Source organism: Numida meleagris, chromosome 6 (genome assembly GCF_002078875.1).
Source record: "Numida meleagris isolate 19003 breed g44 Domestic line chromosome 6, NumMel1.0, whole genome shotgun sequence".
NCBI classification, from domain to species: Eukaryota; Metazoa; Chordata; class Aves; order Galliformes; family Numididae; genus Numida; species Numida meleagris.
The window spans coordinates 18,501,206-18,520,320 of record NC_034414.1 but is presented as its reverse complement, the minus strand read 5'-3'; the positions used below and the strand labels follow the sequence as shown (position 1 = coordinate 18,520,320).

The window sequence follows — 19,115 nt, the reverse complement described above, 5'->3', positions numbered from 1 at the left end:
TTACTCCTGGTACTGTTTATTGTTTGTTCTGTTTCTGTTCATGCCTATATAAAATGGAGATGCATTCAAAATTGGGCGAGTCTAAGAGTAGACATAAAGTCACAAAAAGAAATGACCATTTGTTTTCCTATTAACTAGACTAAAATATTGTGAGAAAAAATAATGAATATGAAAACTGAAGGATTCCATCAGTTTTACAAGATTGGCTTGGGTATTAATGAAGTGAACTCTCTGCCTGTGTTACAAGGATTGTTGTACGTGCTGTCTGCTGTGCATGATCACATGGTGGGAGGAAGAGGGATTGGTTGAGAGTTGACATTTGCAGAATTAACATTTACCAAATTATATCTTATGTTCTGCATTATTTGTATTCGTCATGTGGAATGGGAAATATCACTGGCCTTAAATATCTAGGTAACTAAGGTAAAGCCTAGAAACTTTCTTCTTTTGATGATTCTTTAATATTCCTTAGTCTACTAGTGGTCTGGATTCCTATATTGAAATAGGAATATAGGGGCTGATACATGTTTTTTTTTTTTTTTTTTTGTGAAATAGTTACTTCTCATCTCTATTGAATGGCTTATTGCTGATTCAGTCCCTGTTTTCAGCCATAGAGTCACTGAAATTCTGAGATAAGTCAGCTATTTTCAGTCTTTGAGCCACACAAACGATCATCAAGTATAGCTGAAACATGAGAACTGTACGTGGTAAGACATTTCCAGCTTCAGGTTGGCTACTAACAGAATGATTATGAGCTATTCTTAGCTATTTGTGTTACAAAGAAGTAGAATGGTTTCCAGTGACAACAGTGGACCACAAAACCTTCCAGTCTTGGTCATCTGGTGTGAGAGCTTTTGTCTTCGGGGGATTTAATGACATTAAAAATCCTCTCTCATGAGCCATAGCAAGTTAGCAAGTGGGAGGGGATTCAGAGATAGTGGAAATCCTGCCCTAAGTTATCTAGGCCTTTGTCCTTATCACTGTGACAGCATAAACTGAAAAAAAAGGGCTTCCAAAAATGGCTTGACACATGTAGATGTTCTGTGAACTCCATTCCTGAAGCTGATATAAATGTAACAGAAGGTGAGATCACTTCATTTGCAAAGGTGCTTTTGCAAATCATCACCATTTCTCAGGTAAGTACTGCCCTGAGAGTTTTGCCTGTTAACAGTTGTTGGTTTGAATGCTTCATTTCACTTGGTCCAAGATCTTTTGGGGGCCTGTGCACTTGCTTATTTCCAAAATGAGCTCCTGGATACTGCTTTGCCTCAGACATTGAAGGAATTCCAGAGGGACTACTAGTGTGAGGCAATTCAGGTTTGACTGCATGATTGCAAGAAGATGTAGATGTCTCTCATCACTGGAAAGATAAGCGGTGTACGGTGGAATCTTCTTTGTCTGTCTGAAGCCTAGATGAATCAATAGGTGCAAGCTGATCAGATAGTTATGAGCAGCAGTGACAGAAACCAGGATGCAGCACAAGGTGAATGTATTCCATCGCATTTAGTTTTCTCATAGCATTTTGTCCTACAGGATTAAACACTTTGTATTTTGCAAAAGGAGTGCTGTGTTGAGAATGGATGGCTGTATTAATTTCAGTGCTACCTATGCTTGGTCAGCTCACTGGGGAGCAGGGAAGAATGGATGTGGGGAAAGGTGTTCATGAGACATGAAGGCTCGAGAGTTTGAGGGAATTAGGTAATTCAGGAATCTGTCCTTTATCAATTATAAATCAACATAGACAGTAAGGACTTTTATTTGGCGAGCACTAAATATGCATACAAAATGCAGAACAAACTATACAATTTAGAACGTTAATAGTATTCTCTGGATATCAAGCATTATGTAGAAACCAATGGAAACAAATAAGAAGTTTTCTGTTCATTTTATAAACATAAATTCAGCACCTACAAAGCAATAACATGACTATAATTGAAGGTTTATGTATTTCAGTAGTACTCTTTAACCTCATGACTAAGTAAAGCGAGGTTGTTACTATTTTTTTTTAAGCATGAAACGAACAATTTCAGACATAGATTTAGTGATAAATTTCAGTGACTTGTCTGGAATCTAACCAGTGTTGAGTAAAAGTACCAACTGAACAACTGCTGGCACTCCAAAGTCTAGCTTGTAACGATGGACTGGGGTTTCATGTTCTATTTCTCTGGGAATGGCTGTACCAATGTTATTTTCCATTCACAGTTGCATATAAAATGCTGTGTGTGAGTGAATGGGAATATTATTTTTTCTCCGAGGGGGATTAAATTTCTTTGTTGTATCCAGCATTTAGAACCAATGATCAATGCTGGACTATCAGAGCTGTAAAGAATTTCTCTGCTTTTAATTTTTCTTTTTTGAAATTGTAGCCTTTCATCTGATGTGGTATTTGTATTTAGGAGCTGAAGTTCCTTTGGTTCATACTCACATTGATGGAATCAAAGTCTGGGTACAGTTCTGTAAATCTGGATAATGCTGGAAGATGGTTAGTTTATGGCATTCTCAAAGGCTTTTCGTTAGGGTTTTGGAAGAAGTAATGGCTTGTGACAATGTGAATGAATATTCAGAAATAGCACCTGCTGGAACTAATGTTTAAACATTCCTAAATTAAAGCTATTAGCAAACATGTGCTAAAAATATCAGCTTCTTTGTGAGCAAAGGAATCTTCTAGTCACATGCATATCAACCATTGAAGAGATTATTATTATTTTATAATACGTTGTCATGTATTCAAATTATGCTTCCGTTTCATCTAACAGTGTTCTCATCAATCATATGTCAGGGTCCTACTCCATAAAGCCTGTGGGGAAGGATTGAACACCAGGAACTTCATTATTTTTTTTATGCAGAAGGGGCAGAGTATGCTTTCACTTCACAATCATTTCTGTGAGAAAACCTTGTTTGTAAATATCCAAGGACTTCAGTATTATTGCAGGGGCCCTCTGAAGAGCATGAGACTGTTTGAAGCCCCACAGATCAGGCAGCCCAAGATGGTTCTAGGATAAATACGAATGTTCCTGTCTGCTCAGCCACTTCTAATGGTTGCCCCTGCGCATAGCACTTGCTTATATGGAACTGAAATGCCATCAAAAGTCACATACTTGTTTGAAGACTTTGGGGGATAAGTTCTGTTTTCTTGTTCATTCCTTTCTTGTTCCCAAAGTTCTCTTCCTCACTGAATGAAGTTGCCAGAAAAGGAAGAGTAAAATACTTCTCTCTTGACTGCCTAAAGAGGCAATCTTACAGCCCTAAATATAAACAAGGAGTCCAAAAGAGAAGTCTTGGTGAAATTCAGGCCCTCCCTCAGTGGGAGTTCTGCCATGGATTTCAGTGAGTTCAGGACTTCATCTGATGTGTTGGCCAACTGCTGCAGTTCTGCTGATTTTTGGCTGTCTGTGCCAGCCACAGCTTGTTCTATGTCCCAGAATAGCTGCTTTGATAAGATATTTACCATTACAAGTATGGAACAGGTCCTCTAGCCAGCACTTAAGGTTACAGAGTAGCTGTCATTTAAAAACACAGCCAACACTTTCCTGAGAGTTTCTGTGGGGGTTATTTTTAATCGCTTCTTCGGATTGATGGTGGCCCCCTGAGAAAAAGGCAGAATTAAAAATGCCATTAGGGAAAAGAAGCAGCATTTGAAAGAGTTAATGTTCAGGAGCTCTTACTTACTACTTAAGTACTACGTTATGATTGGTGGGTGTATATGATTAATTCATTTTTAACAAATGTGGTTTCTAGAAGGTAATTCTTCCTTGGAAGAGATGGAGTTATGCTTGCTGAAGTCCACGTAGAGCTGAATGTGTATCCATTAGCTGAACCCATCTTGCGGTCACCAAGTCAGTTAATAGAGTATCACAAGACTCTGAGATGTCAGAGATTTCCCTTTTGGAAACGGAGGCTGAATGTCCTTGCTAATTTGGTTCAGTAAGATGTATTCAAGCTGATGGATACTTAATGTGTTTTGCAAGATTGAGGCTATAGCATAGACATTGGTGTTTACGTTTGTTATTTTCTAAAATAACTTTTCTTTACAGCAATATGGTATCTTAAAGATGGAGAGTTGCTTCTTTCCTATCCCCTTCCATCTGCTCTCCCAAGCTTTCAAATTACTGTTTTACAGTCCAAACTGAGGCACTATGTGTGATGATGATGAAACCACTGCCCTTGTTTGTGACAATGGGTCTGGGCTTTGCAAAGCTGGGTTTGCAGGAGATGATGCCCCAAGAGCCGTGTTTCCATCCATCGTTGGACGCCCTCGACATCAGGTCTGTTGGTACCAAAATGGAAGTGCTGCCTGCTCGTATTTTTGATACTTGTGGTAGTGATAAGGGATTATTCAGGCAAATCTCCCATTCATGTATGTGGGAATTGAGCTTGTTAAGAACCAAATGGTTGAGCTGCATTTCTTTCATACTATGAACTTCTGAGTCCTTTGGAAAAGGTATTCTTCAAATATAAAGTGTTGTCTGTAGAAGAACGTGAATGTTTTAATGATGTGGAAGTGCCTTATAGGAGGAAAACCCACAAAACTTGCTGTATCAATACCAAACGTAAGAGGCAGAATGCTGCTAACATGAGAAACCAAATGAATAATAGTGGTGTGGTCCTTTTATTGTTCCATTAAACAACAGCAGGGCTCATTAAATGTCTGAAAAAGATCTCTAGCACATTACTTTATCAACTCTAGCAGGACTAGAAAGGATGGATGTGATTTTTCTTGAATGTGAAAAAGGTCTTGCTTGCTTAATTAGTTTTCTAACAGCTCCTTCAGAAATAGAAGTTGCCAGTTTTCATTGATTTTGTTCTTATCTGAGTCAGATTTTAATTTTCTGAGGTGTATAACCTCTTCCCTAAAGTTCTCTGTGTTCTTTTGCTGTGTTGAATAAGCCTGATTTGACAGGCATAAAATGTTAAGCATTTTAATGAATGTGTTTTGAACACCTCTATGAGTTATTGAAGTTTAAATGTCAGTTGTTGAAAACAGGTCCATTCTTTAACCTCTAGAATTGTTCACTGGCTTTTAATCGTGATTAGAGCTGGCATGTAATTTTGCACAGTGAAACATTTCAGTGACTGCATTATTATCCAGGAGAGAATTAAATATTTTTGTACTATTTGCTGAATAATATTGTACCTAATGTCTTGTTATATTATTGAAAGAAAGAATGATAGACTTCCTAACGCAAGCATGATAAAAATTAATAAAACTATTATTCAGTATGTTAGTTCTATCTTGCAAAATCTCTTTTATAATTTCACAAAAGAGCATTGATTAACATAAATATTCAAAGCTGAATATTTATCATTTTACCAGCATTGTAAACTGGCCTTCCAGCAATGACCGATCTCACCACTTAAAGGCAGTAGTGGAACTGCTTAGACGCAAAGTGCAAGCAAATATATGAATTAGATCTTTGGAGCCAAAAGCAGGTTCTCTCTTTTTCATCTGTAATTCATTTCATGTATTTCTTTGCAATAACAAAGGACCCACGTCTCCTGGAGATACCATGGGTTTACTGATGCCTTCCTAGACATGGCTCCTACTCAGGCATTCACTGTGTGCAGTGTAAGGTCCCTGGCCTCGTTTCTGAAGCTGCATTGGGCTTCCTGCAGGGTGTATTGAGGGAGTTGGTGCAGTCAATGTTTACCAGTAAATTCACATTTTAGTTGCTTGCTCATCCTTGGCTTTGTGGTGGTACATTCTGGACTGACTGTAGCAAGAGTGAGTACAATGTTTCACATGAAGTTTAGACAGTATTCTTTTTAGGGTGCAAGATACCCTGTGCTAATAGCAGAACAATATACTTTACAGGGTGTTATGGTTGGAATGGGTCAAAAAGACAGCTATGTAGGGGATGAAGCACAAAGCAAAAGAGGGATCCTGACACTGAAGTATCCCATTGAGCATGGAATCATCACCAACTGGGATGACATGGAAAAGGTGGGTGTTCACTTTTAATGTAATTTTCTTGAAGCATCATCAAAGACATAGAATTTGCCATTGTCTTTCTTGCAAACCAAAGGAAGTCCTTGAAGAAATCCTTGAAGAAATCTCAGTATAGGTGAAAGGATAATATAGTGTGCCAGTACAGGAGTCCAATGCTGATCTAGCAGCTTGGCACTGCTAGAGATGTTTTAAAAAGAAAATGTTTTTCTTCAGGTATTTGTGGTATGTTAGACAAGCACTTTATATGTATTTTTCAGACCTGAAGTTCAAACTGAGGCAGAACTTGATATGACGTGATAGGAAGTGGCTAAATTTAGAAACATTCAGGTTGCAGTTCATCAGAGGTGTAACAGAAGCATGAAGGAAGGTTACTTCAGTTGGGATTGAAACCTGTGAGGCAGTGGGATGATTTTCCCCCCTCAATACTTGCCTACACAAACAGGCCATGGATGATGCCCATGTTTTATACTGCATAGAATGCTCTCTCTGCCAGTTAAAGAGCGGACAGATTTGGGCTTCCCATCCCTGTGTTAACTCTCTAAGCAGGGGGCTTTTTTCCCTGGAGCATGTTTTCCAGTGAGCTTTAATGCCTGCGTGGTGATGAAGCTGCTGTATTCCCTGTCAGAGTTCCTGGCATTTGGGCAGTGGAAGGGCGCTGTGTGGTACCCTGCTGAGGGTGCCCTGGAGCAGGCATGGCAGTGAATTGTGCTGCTGGTGTGCTCTGAAGAGGACACTCTTACTGTGCAAAGTCCTCATATTACATGCATCCTGGTCTTTGCAGGGAGCACCTGAGTCTCTGTGGGAATACTCTGTGTCTGCTTAAGGGCAGGGCAACAGCTCAGCTGTGTCTTCTCATATAATACAGCTGCGCTGTCGTGGCCACAAATTCACATTATTCTGTTCACCTGGTGCACTCTGCACTACCAAAGTTAACACAGAAGCAAAGGAGTACCCAACTTCGTGTGTGGAAGCAAATTGCCTACCTACTCCTCTAGATGGAAGCATAGTATTTGCATTTCATTATTTCACTGCTTCCTGGGAAGGTACCATGCTTGTTTCTGTAGTGTAGAATAGATGGGAATATAATTCCCAATATATTGTTCTTCCTGATTATTTTCCTGCTCTCTGCGTTGAGAGAAAAAGTTTATTTACTCTCAGTGATTTGTCTCTGCATCTAAAACTGTCCCGTGTCAAGCACAAACTGGTGTGTGTTTGCTTGCGGCTATCTAAAAATCCGGTCAGGAAAAGGAATTAGAGAAGGTAAAAAAAAAAAAGTGGCATGTGCTTTACTGTCTTACGGTGTAGTGCTGCAGCGAAACCTCATGGCTACACTGACCCCTTTTAGGGAGAGGGGTTTTCCAAGGATGTTCCATGGTGGAGGTTCAGGCAGTCCTGTAATTCAAATAATGATCGGACAATGCAGGGGTTCTTGTGGTTTGACCTTTTTCTCACTTTATCAATCAAACGTGTGAGAGTGGGTCCCTAGCTCAAACTCACTTTGTGTACTGCTCCCACGCTGCAATAGCTGGAAGAGATACTGTCAAATGGAGTTGTGCTCGGGCTACAGAGTGGGACAGAAAGTGGAGGCAGTTCTCAAATAGATGAGCAACAAACAGCAAAAACCATGAGAGAAAGGCAGTGGTAAGGGAGAGACAACAATCGCATTGCGAACTTTAATGATCGCTGCAAATAAATTTAAAACAAATATGTATTTTTTCTCATGGCCCTCCGCAGTTCAGTCAGCCACATGATCGTGTGGAAATCTCAACTTCCATCTAAGTTCTGCACATGCATACATGCTTTTCTGTCTGAAGGGCACTCTGAAATGCAATTTCTGAAGTTTTGACATTGAAGAAATAGGTTTTGTGTATTTTCCCCATGATTTCCCAAAACCAGTTGCACAATTCTGATCCAAGCCACAAATTTATTTGGCGTGCTTGGAAATTACAGTACTGAAAAATGCCACGCTATAGAAGAAATGAGGAAATTGCTGGGGAATGTGCCAAAAAAATGGAACAAAGGCCTAACAATGTAGTGCCCAGCCACGCACACGTGACAATAAGAGGAGGTCACCTGCAGACTGAGCTGAGTGAATGAGTAAGGATGAGCGTGTGTGAGGGGGAGCGAGGGTGGGGATGCTGCGGGCTGCCCAGACATCTGTGTGAATCGGGAGCAGAACATGTAGGCAATGAAGCGAATCATTCTTCTCCTCATGTGCTTCGGTTCACAATATTCAAATTGGGACTGTTCTGTTTTCCACTGGATAATAACACAGGGCTTTGTACATCGCCGTTAATTTGTTCACAGCTACCGAGCTGGCAGTGTATGGGAGGGGAAGCGTTAGAATGGGGAGATTGCTGGCCCTGATGACTATGTAAATGTTTAAGTGTTGGAATAATCCCTCCTCGGTAATTTCTTTTAGCTGTTCTGCCTACTGTTTAAATTTAATTCGTGTCACCCGTTGAAATTAACGCTGGGCTATTCTCATTTTTTGTGGAATATCATTATCCATTATTGTTATCATTAGATCAAATCTAACGGTCTGTGCAGCACCTACTCCTGCCTGGTTTTGAGGAAAAACCTGCAAAATGCCAGAGGTTTCAGCAAGGTCCTTCTTTACTAGTACTGTTGTAATCTTCAGTACACTGTTAATTATGTACTACTCCTTCTCTCCTTCTTCTTTCCTATCTGAAGTTGCGGTCTTTCCTTCTCCTTATATATGACATATATTGTCCTTTATTTTACCTTTACTTTGTTTTGGTCAACATCTTTCTACCTTTGTTTTCTAAACCTTCAAGTGGAAATGGCCTACACCCTGAGTCCCGGTTCTGGAAACACCTGTTTTTATACTTAGGTGACTGAGAGGGAATGAGGATTTTTTCTTAGGGCTGATAATTTTCTTAATAAAACGTTCTAGTGCTGGACAGCTGATGACTTCGTAGGTGCTTCAGATTTAGATAAGATCTTTTTTTCAGCTTAAGCTCACTTTGGAGCCTAATAATACTTGTTTCTAAGAGATAAATCAAGTAAACTTGACCATGAAGCTGATGCTTTGTGCTCAGAAATAAGTTCATTAGGTCAGACAAAGATGGAATATGATTAAAAAGAGGGAAAAAAAAGTGGGGGAAAGAATTACTTGACTAGATGAAAAAATATTTCATCATGACACAAAACAATTTCTCTTTGAGCTGACATCAAGAAAATAATCACTTAAGTTCCTTATAGTCAGTCCTCAGACAAAAAGGGTCTCGATGGGTCAGGAGAACAATCACTGTTGGTACAGGCAGCACCTCCCAACATGAACAACACTACAGTGCTTCACAGAAACTGAGAAATGCGGTTACTTGGAATAAGTGACAGTTTGATTCAGGGCTTACTGGATGAAATAGCCATGGCAAAAACGATTTTTCATTTCTGCGGAAATAATTAGATTTATACAGACCATTTTGGCAATGCCTTCCAACTGGATCTTAGCCTCCACGCAGCTTGAAGTGGAGAAATCTCTCCAGAACTGGCAGTTCAGTGCTTGGCTCAGCTCCAGTGTCAAAGTGCTGGGGCTGAGAATGCAGAAGTGCCCCCGTTTAGAGAGGATGATCCATCATCTGTGTGGGGAATCCTGGCTGGCACGGCTCCCTTGTGTAGATCGTACTCTATTGTTAAATAAAGTAAAAACTCAGTGGTTTTGGTTAATAAAATAGAGCAGTATTTGGCAGATTCACTCTTGCATGCTTTTTCTCTATTTTAATGTGTCTATAGAAAATTTACTAGGACTGTATCTGAAAAGCTTCCTTTATAGTGCTGTTACGTGGACAGAAGGAATAATTTCCAGACCACTTTTCTGAAGTGATTTTCATTTTAGATTTGGCATCATTCTTTCTACAATGAGCTCCGTGTTGCTCCAGAAGAGCACCCTGTGCTGTTGACTGAGGCCCCACTGAACCCCAAGGCCAACCGTGAAAAAATGACTCAGGTATGGTGGGCCACCAGGTGGGAATCATAGAATTGGTAAGGCTGGAAAGACCACTACAATCACCCAGTCCAGCTGTCAACCCATGTCTGCAACCGCTCTAGACCATGTCACTCAGTGTGACATCTACTCTTTTCTTAGACATCTCCAGGGGTGTTGACCACACCAGTCCCCTGAGAAGTGCTGCACTGTGATCATTTCCGCATGGAAGCCATGCAGGAAGCCACAGTATAACTAGTCCTTGATATTCAACTTTCTTAATGTGGAAGATAATCACTTAGGGTAGGCATCTCTGAGCACAATGGTCAAACGATGAGGAGAGAGCAAAAGTTTCTGCTGCTCATGCCTTATCAGTTCCCTGGCTGACCCAATAATGTTTCCTACTGAAACCACTAAAATATAGTAGTGTTTTATGTACGACAGCTTCTTGGAAGTTGTGTGTGCTTACAAATCCTCTGTGCTCAGTTTGGTACGTGGGGAATGTGTGTGCAGGAGGCCAATGCAGCTCCTCTTCCATTATGGGACTTTGAATTTGGAGCTTTGCAAATGCTGTGTGCTTGCTGTGTGCAAACTGAATCACATGTGTGAGTTTTGGATAGATGGCACCTGTTATGTGTCTGCCTCTGGCTGCAGAGCCTGCAAAGTCTGCAGTAGCCCAACACCAAAAGCTGTAGAAACTCCCTCTTTTCTACCTTGAAGATTGTCATTTTCCTGACATTATTGCATCAAACAAGATGCTAGTTACGTGTTGGAATCGAAGGCCACCTGCAGGAGGCTTTGTGGAACTCTGCACTGAACCGCATTTTCAAGGATCGGGGAAAATTGTTCTTAAAATTGATTCTTTGTTCTAGCTTGGGAAAATGGATTGCCTAGAAGTATTTGAACTGAAATGATGCTTTGCCGAACATTTCTGCAGACAGTCGTGCCCAGACTGATATAACAAGCTCGTCTCAGAACCAAAAGTAGACCTTCAAAGTTTGTACATTTTAGAGAAGCCTTCTGGCCAGAAGTCCATGTTGCAGATTTGACTAGTGATGTAACTAGAAGTAAATGTGACTTAAATAGAGATATAGGAGTAAAAGCACATGGGAAAATTTTATGTGGCTCTGAGCTTCCCTTTGCACACATGCTTGGCATATATTTAATAGCAAGACTATGCATCCATTCAGCGCAGTGTAAATATAGTAATTAAGTAGTGTGGTTGATAGCACACATTACTGGGAGATAATACAACTGGGAGATGGTACAAAACAACAAAACAAAAGAAAAACCTAGTTTATGGCAAACAGGAAGTGTAGTTTATACAGTAGACATGTCTGGGACTGTTTCTTTGTCATTATGCTGTAATGATAAATCCAGTTTAAAGGCTTACAGTTTATTACTTATTGCATTACATTCATTACATCAATTAACTAGGAAATATCATAATTAATATTTCTTTAATTGTCAACATACTCTTCATTAAAATAGACTTCACTGGAAAAGGAATTAGCTTATGAAATCCAAAGTTTAAATGTAATTCCCTGATTCCAGTGGCTCTGCACTTCTCCCAGGTGAAATGGTGAGATGCGGTCATAGTAGTGCCCCTAATGATGGAGTGGCACTGCCTGGGGTAGGTGGCATCAGTTTAAGAAAGAATAAATCTCATATGGTTGTCCATATTGCACTTCTCTGTGAGCCCTTAATGTTTCTCCTTAGCAGACCTTCATCCAGAAATGAAAGATATTCCATCTGCTCAGACATCTCTAACATAGAAAATGGAAAGAGATAGAGCTTTTTAGAGTAGAGAAGACGGGGTGGACAAGATGGGAGAACACTGGCTATCCTAAGTTGGAAGAGACCCATAGGTATTGTTGAGCCCGACTCTGCGATCTAACAGAACCACCCAAAAGCCAGACACTATGTCTGAGAACATTGTCCAGGTGCTCCTTTAACTCCAACAGCTTTAGGCCCTGAGGAGCCTTTTCTATGCCCACTGCCCTATGGTGAAGAACCTTCTGATATCCAAGGTCACCATAAAGAGAAAAAAGTGTTTGCTGGAGGCAGAATGAGATGTCATAGGTTTAAGCCAGACCAGGTGAGGTTTTAGCTGGACACCAAGAGAGACCTAATAATACTGAAGATCATGTTTCACTGGATATATTTGCCAGAGGAATCTGAATGCTCTAGCAAAGGGATTTCTCAGACAGAACAAAAGCTCCGGTGGGAATGTTTAGGTCTTCCTTGAGCTAGGAATAGATTGATAATTCCTTGCTTCTTCCGACTGTGTTTTTGTGAATTTTTAATTTATATATAAATACTTACAATTGCTGCATTGTTGCAGTGGGGTGAAAAAATTATCCAGTCAGTGCTTTCAGTGTATCAGTAACAAACTGACCTAGTCTGAGGTTCACTAAAATGTATCCACTGACTTCAGTGATTTTTATGAATTCCTAAAGAAAATGTAGCATGCTGTTCGTAGAAGAGCCACAGATCTCTTAAAACAATAAAATATGATAGAATAGTAGAACGGCTTGGGTTAGAAGGGACCTCAAGGATCATCAAGCTCCAACCCCCCTGCCACAGGCAAGGTTGCCAACCACTAGATCAAACACTAGATCAGATTGCCCAGGGCCCCATCCAACCTGGCCTTAAGCACCTCCTGGAACGGGGCATCCATAGCCTCCCTGGGCATTCTGTTGCAGCACCTCATCAACAAGAGTTTCACCGTCTCTTCAGACACTCTTAAGTGTAGCTATTAAAGGTTTGTGAATTCTTAATTACAGATTATGTTTGAGACCTTCAATGTGCCGGCCATGTATGTAGCAATTCAGGCAGTGCTGTCCCTGTATGCCTCCGGAAGAACCACTGGTGAGTTGTCTGGGAGTCACATTGTCCACCTGTCCTTTGTGTGTGTACACACACACACCTTCGCTGCGGCATGCCAGCTGTTTATTAAGAAGAATCAACAGCTGTATGGAAATAAGGTGCCTTCCACTGTGCCATGCAAGTGCTTCTTGGTTGTTCTGCTCTTCCTGGCAGGTGTGGGCATAGACCTTATGCCCACTTATACCCTGCTTAAAATAATCAAGTTGCTTCTATTCAACTGTGTGAACAGGTGAATGGCACAACTTGATTCTGCCCTTAGTTACACAGCATAGAGAAGAGTCTGTATCTTAACTGGGCTATACCAAACCTGCATTTCCTTCCTACTTCAAACCTATCTGTATTGTCAAGCTTCATTCCCCATACTAGATAAATATTTTTCAGTGGTTAAATGAAAATATTTCATTTCAGCATTGAATTTCTGTCACCAAACATGATGTCTGCTGTTAATTAGCACGTCTACTCTAGAACTAGCATGTAGTTCTATTCTTATTGCCATTTAGAATCTGATACTAACGTTTTTAGTATCCCATCAGTCTTAACTTACTTTGAAAAATATTAAAATACATCTGTTTTTGTAGCCTGATGCCACAGTATAATTCTATATAAAAAGATCACCAGCCTAAGGAATTACAACCTGTCACAAATACTCATTTCATGTTTAAAATCTGACTGTTTATATGCATCTTTGATATCAGAAATTCTTTATTCATTTTGGGTGGAAAACATACACTTAATTTCCTATTCAGGAATGGAAGTGACTTGTCTGCAAGCATAAACCATCACTGCATTTTCCCTTATGGGATGTTTTATTTTAATGGCAGACAGATTTTTATGTGCAGTTTATATATTATTTCATGTCTGTGAAGCGCTAGCAGTCTTCTGAAAAGAAGGACTCCGCATATGACCATTGTTGTTAGCATCTGTTCAGTAAGAACAATACAATCAAGACGCTGAATGTTACATGTCTTTTCCCAGATGCAGTTGCTTAGTTTGTGCTAACAATTTCATCTCACATGTGGGCTCTTTAGTTATAAAAATGACAGAAGCAATTGGGTGAGAATCTTTATTTGTTGTGGTACATTTCAATTTAGAATATCAGGAACTTAGAGACTCCATATCAGTGGAAAATATCCAGCTTCTCCTTTTCTTTCTCTTTTCAGGGATAGTTTTGGATTCCGGGGATGGTGTTACACACAATGTACCTATCTATGAGGGCTATGCCTTGCCCCATGCCATCATGAGACTGGACCTTGCAGGCAGAGATCTGACTGACTACCTCATGAAGATCCTTACAGAGAGAGGCTATTCTTTTGTCACCACTGGTAATGAGCTGTATTTTACGTGCACCTTGCGTATATTTGCTCTGGTAGTTGTCTTACTATGCTTGCAACATGCATCAAAATCCATATCTCTAGCTTAGCTAACGGAATTCTTCTGACTGTGCCCTGCAGCATATCTACTGAGGTCAAGGACATGGTTACCACTTTGTTAGGAAATCCTGCCACTGAGAAATTTAACTGGTTGTTGGAGTTGATTGTATCTGTTCTTCAGACAAAGGAACAAAGTTAATAGCTGGTAATGGATGAACCTCTGGAGATTTGATCAAGGTTTTGGGACATAAAATGTTAACATTGATCTTTACAGTATTCTGTAGCACAAAATATCTTTTATCAGCAGATGAGAGAAATTTGGCAATGAAAATGGGAAGTAATTTAGTTAAGATGGCAGAGAGATCAGAATCCAATGGACTGTATGGCCACCATGGACCTAAGGACTGTGTGTGAGAATGTCTGTGTTCAATCTGTTGCACTGTATGTCAATAAAAACTTGTTGACTCCATGCAGCGGAACGGGAAATTGTGAGAGATATAAAGGAGAAACTTTGTTATGTGGCTTTGGATTTTGAAAATGAAATGGCAACTGCTGCTTCCTCCTCCTCCCTTGAGAAGAGCTATGAGCTTCCTGATGGACAAGTCATCACCATTGGAAACGAACGATTCCGATGCCCAGAAACTCTCTTCCAGCCATCCTTTATAGGTAGGACAGGACTTTTCTTTCTAGGGGATTAACTGAATATAAAAAGCATGACTTCTTAGAAAGTATAGGAAACTTTCACAGCTGTAGGAACTCAGACATTTATCCTCAAACATCTTTAGAAATGTGCAGCTTCTATTGGTTTAATTTGTTCTTTAGAAGTTGCTTCAGAAGGATCTCTGTTCATTGAGAGTATGAGAATTTTAAGGCAGTTTCAACTTTTATGAATGCAGTAGAGGTTATAGGATGATATTTGGAGAACTGTTGGAAGATCACTGCTTTTTATCTTGACTGATGTATAACTGCACTGTGCTGCTAATTTGTTTTTCATCCAGATGCTGCTTCTGTCTACCATTTTCTTATATTAATCTCGAAGTTAATCTTAAAAAAAAGAAGTCAAATCAAACTTTATTTTCCAGTAGTTTTATCCATAGTGTTAAAATTCCCATTCCCTCAGTAGCTGCTGTTTTATGTGGTAACTCATGCTGCTCTCACATATTTCCCACTTCCCTCTCAGATTGCACTCATGAGGACCCAGCAAAATGGCTGTAGGCACTTTGGCACTATTTCCATTGTACTGAGCAGCAAAGCTAGCCACGCTTCTATGTGGAAATCAAGCTGTCCAAGCATTAACGTAGCTCCAAGTTCTGTATCTGAACAGCAGCAGGAGTGAGATTTATGGAAATTCCCTTTGATAGAGAAATTTGTTTGCCAGAAGTTTAGTAAGCATCAGGGTTCGTGCTAAAGGATGGCTTGTGTCAGAAATGTGGCTATGGGACTCAGGATTTCCTGAATCACCTTCCTCTCCTTAGCGTTCTATAGCTTCTAGAGTCTTCTTAAGGGAGACAGGCGAGGCAAATAAGCTTGGACTTGTAACCTTTCCTTTTATTTTTCAGTTTAATGACAATAAAAAGAAGGGGACAAAATGAAATAACATGGTGAAAGCGTTTTTTTCCACGCAGGGATGGAGTCTGCAGGTATCCATGAAACTACATACAACAGCATTATGAAATGCGATATTGACATCCGTAAGGATCTATATGCCAACAATGTACTCTCTGGAGGAACTACAATGTATCCTGGTATTGGTGACCGTATGCAGAAAGAGATCACAGCTTTGGCACCAAGTACCATGAAGATTAAGGTAACTTTTAACACTTACCCTTCTTTTGTTGGAAAATTAGGTCCAATAAGCAAACCTAAAATGTCTGTAAGAGAATGCTCAGGTCTTGCGTCAAGAGTCCTGACGGTGGGAGAGTGTGGACAGGTTGGCCTTATCCCTCTGTTCCTACTAGCAGCTAAAGCAGGATTGAAAGAGGAGTTTGAGAGAGGGATGAACCTAGAGGAGAAAGAGCTGAAAATACCAGTGGGTAAAAGAGCAACTTGAGATATTACTGGGAGTATGGTAGACTTCAAAGTTGAGCTATCAGTGAAAGCCATTAATAGTGAAAAGGGTGAAAGAAGTTTCAGTAATAGGCTAACTCTTCACTAATAAATCTGAAATCGAGTTAAGTAGTTAAATCATAGAATCATAGAACAGCTAATGCGTTTTAATGCTGGCTAAATGGGGAAGAGGCAGACAAATGTCTAGCGTCTAGCCAGGGATATGAGGCTGGTGTGTTTCGAGTTTTCTTGTTTGCTTTACTTAAAGAACTACTTTACCCTTAAAACAAACAAAAAACCTTGGGTCACTCTGTGCAGTGTTTGTTTATGATCAAATTACACTAATCTCTTAAATTTAAAATACTTCATTATTTGTAAATTTGTGATTAATGTTCTGGGGGCTGCCATTTATTCATCTTCTTATAGTAACAATGTAGCATCTCTACTGACTTGAGTTGGAAGGAAGAAAGCCTGTCAGACTTTCTACCCATCAGGTGGCTTATTTCACTGGTACGATGCCTTTCACCTAGGTATTTCATCCAAAGAGATGTTAATGCGTTATCTGCTTGCCGCTTTATTTATGACAGATCACACTTCCCTTCTAGATGATCGCACCACCAGAACGTAAATACTCTGTCTGGATTGGGGGTTCAATATTGGCGTCACTCTCCACTTTTCAGCAAATGTGGATTAGTAAGGATGAATATGAGGAAGCGGGGCCCTCTATCGTCCATCGCAAGTGCTTCTGAATACTTCCATAGCATGCTGTCAGTGCTACATAGTGCTGTTTCTCTACACATTACCTGCTCTTCTTCACTCTGAGGGAATCATGGTTTGGTTTTCTTCTACTTGCAATAAAGCACACTAGGGATGTCATATGAATTAGTACATTACTTCTAAGCTTTTAATGCTCAAACAATACTAATACTTCAGCGATGGGTGTTTTTCAAGATTATTAACAGCAGTTATAGTACATGGTTTGTAGACGTCCTCCCCTCCCTGGTTTATAAGAATTGAACTGCCATACATAGAGGAGGTGGCATATCTTACAGCTGTATGTTAGTCTCTGCTAATTGGTGGTAAGTCTGAAGAACGCATGTAAGGGATTCTTTCAAACTCACGTAAAACAAGATTTGGGTACCATGTGTGGCTTAATTTGTGCAGTAGACAGGATTTTTCTAAGGGAGTTTATTTTACTGAGAATACAGCGGATTTATGTGGGAACTACTGTGCATGTGGTCTTTCAGTAATGCTCATATGGATGTCTTTCCTTTGTCTGCTGAAATTGTTTGGCAGGAGTCCTTTGTCTCCCTGTGACCACCGCTCACCAACAGCAGTGAGTTCCAACAAGCTCCAGTGACATTTGCACACACACGTAACAGGTTAACTTAGTTCTCGTATTATTTTATTCATCTCTTTTACTTGGCAGTTAAAGGATATTTCATTTACTTTGTCTGTACCTGTGCTATGCTAAGCTAATGGTTACTGAGTAAATAATAACCTTTTAAATATGTTATTAAAATATTCTGGGCTTAATGGATCAATAAAAGTGTAATTATCCATGTAAGGTTGATGGTGGCTTACATTAATTTCATAGTGTCTACTTTATCTGTTATACATAAAATAATAATTACTAAGTTCTAATTTAATTTTATTGTGAATATTATTTCATTCCCTCTGAGTTTTCTAGACTAATAATTTTTAAATGAAATCAAAATCATTTCACCATAAAAATTTACATCTTCCTGGATGAGAAATTTTCATACTGTTTTGTATGATGATTAAAGCAAGTTACAGAGATCACATTTTACTGCTTCAGATACCAGACAAGTGTGTTCTATATGACTGTGGGTTTTGGATTGGTGGGTGATGCAGGATTTGATGTGTTTCGTGATTTAAATCAAGCCTTTTAAGTTCTTGCACTGTAAAGAGGTAGTACATTAATTTTGTTTTGTTTGTCTTTTAATTAATGAATATTAGCAAGGCTTCAGGATGTGGAGATTAGCCCCAAACACCCTAATGTGCTGGGGGTGGGAGTGGGACCAAATCCTGAATTCCTGACTCCCAGACAACTGTTCCACTAGCCAGACAATGTGTGCATATCCTCCCTCCCTTCCCTCTTTGTCTTCCTCTGACTTCAGTGCACTTTGTATTGGTGCCTCCTGAAGCTGTGATACATGACCAGTGAAGACAATTTTCCCCTCTTTCCAGAGATGGGGAAAAGCTAAGAGCTTGATTTACAGTCCTCTCCTTGTAACTTGTTTGCTTGGGCTAAACTGCAAGGAAAACTGTATTTTTGCTGTAAGTGTTTGGCTTTCACAGAAATTAATTTAAAGGACCCAGCATTTCAAAAGCATTGAGAAATCCAGTGCTGTTGTAAATAGTTTCTGTTATCCTTGGAGACAGCGCAGTGGGCAGTGCCCGAGTGCTGTGGCTAAGGACAGTGAATGATTGATTCATCCGGAATTTTCTGGTGAGCAGCGTCCATCTGCTCTCTGGTGAGCACTCTGACGCAACCATGTAGCTCAAAGGGAGTACTGGGCTGATGCACAAACTCTTGTGTTGTGTTCTGTGATGGAGGTCTCTGCTGGACAGACTCTTTTGCAGGAAGGGAAGGAATGCAAAACTGCAGGAAGATGGTTGCCTTCATTTCCAGAGTTGCATTGCAAGGTTGTAGTTCTCTCTTGGTCAGAGCACTGGACAAGCATTTGCCTTTCCTTCAGCTGTACGTTGCTAGTGTGCCACTGAAATGTGCTCCTATTTCTTGGGTTGAATAGGTAGATGTGATGTCCAGCAGCATAAACTTAAGTATGCAGATTGCATTCAGTTACTTCTGCAATCCCCTGTAATATCAAAGTGAAAATCCCTTTATTTTGCTACTAATCTACTTGTTCTGCTTTGATTATTAAAAGTGAGG

The 19,115-nt window shown here is 40.0% G+C and overlaps 1 protein-coding gene across 2 annotated transcripts; it reads left to right on the top strand.

Annotated features, from left to right (window-relative positions):
- LOC110401710 (actin, alpha skeletal muscle B-like) lies at window positions 815–18,533 on the top strand. Of its 2 annotated transcripts, XM_021403112.1 has the most exons (9): window positions 815–1,136; window positions 4,121–4,265; window positions 5,813–5,941; window positions 9,807–9,917; window positions 12,680–12,764; window positions 13,943–14,104; window positions 14,627–14,818; window positions 15,778–15,959; window positions 16,804–18,533. In XM_021403112.1, exons 2-9 carry the CDS (start codon window positions 4,137–4,139, stop codon window positions 16,945–16,947), a joined length of 1,134 nt encoding a protein of 377 aa, XP_021258787.1. In that variant the 5' UTR covers window positions 815–1,136; window positions 4,121–4,136; the 3' UTR covers window positions 16,948–18,533. The 2 variants fall into 2 exon arrangements, with proteins under 2 accessions (XP_021258787.1, XP_021258788.1); XM_021403113.1 differs by lacking the exon at window positions 815–1,136 and having other exon boundaries at window positions 3,978–4,265.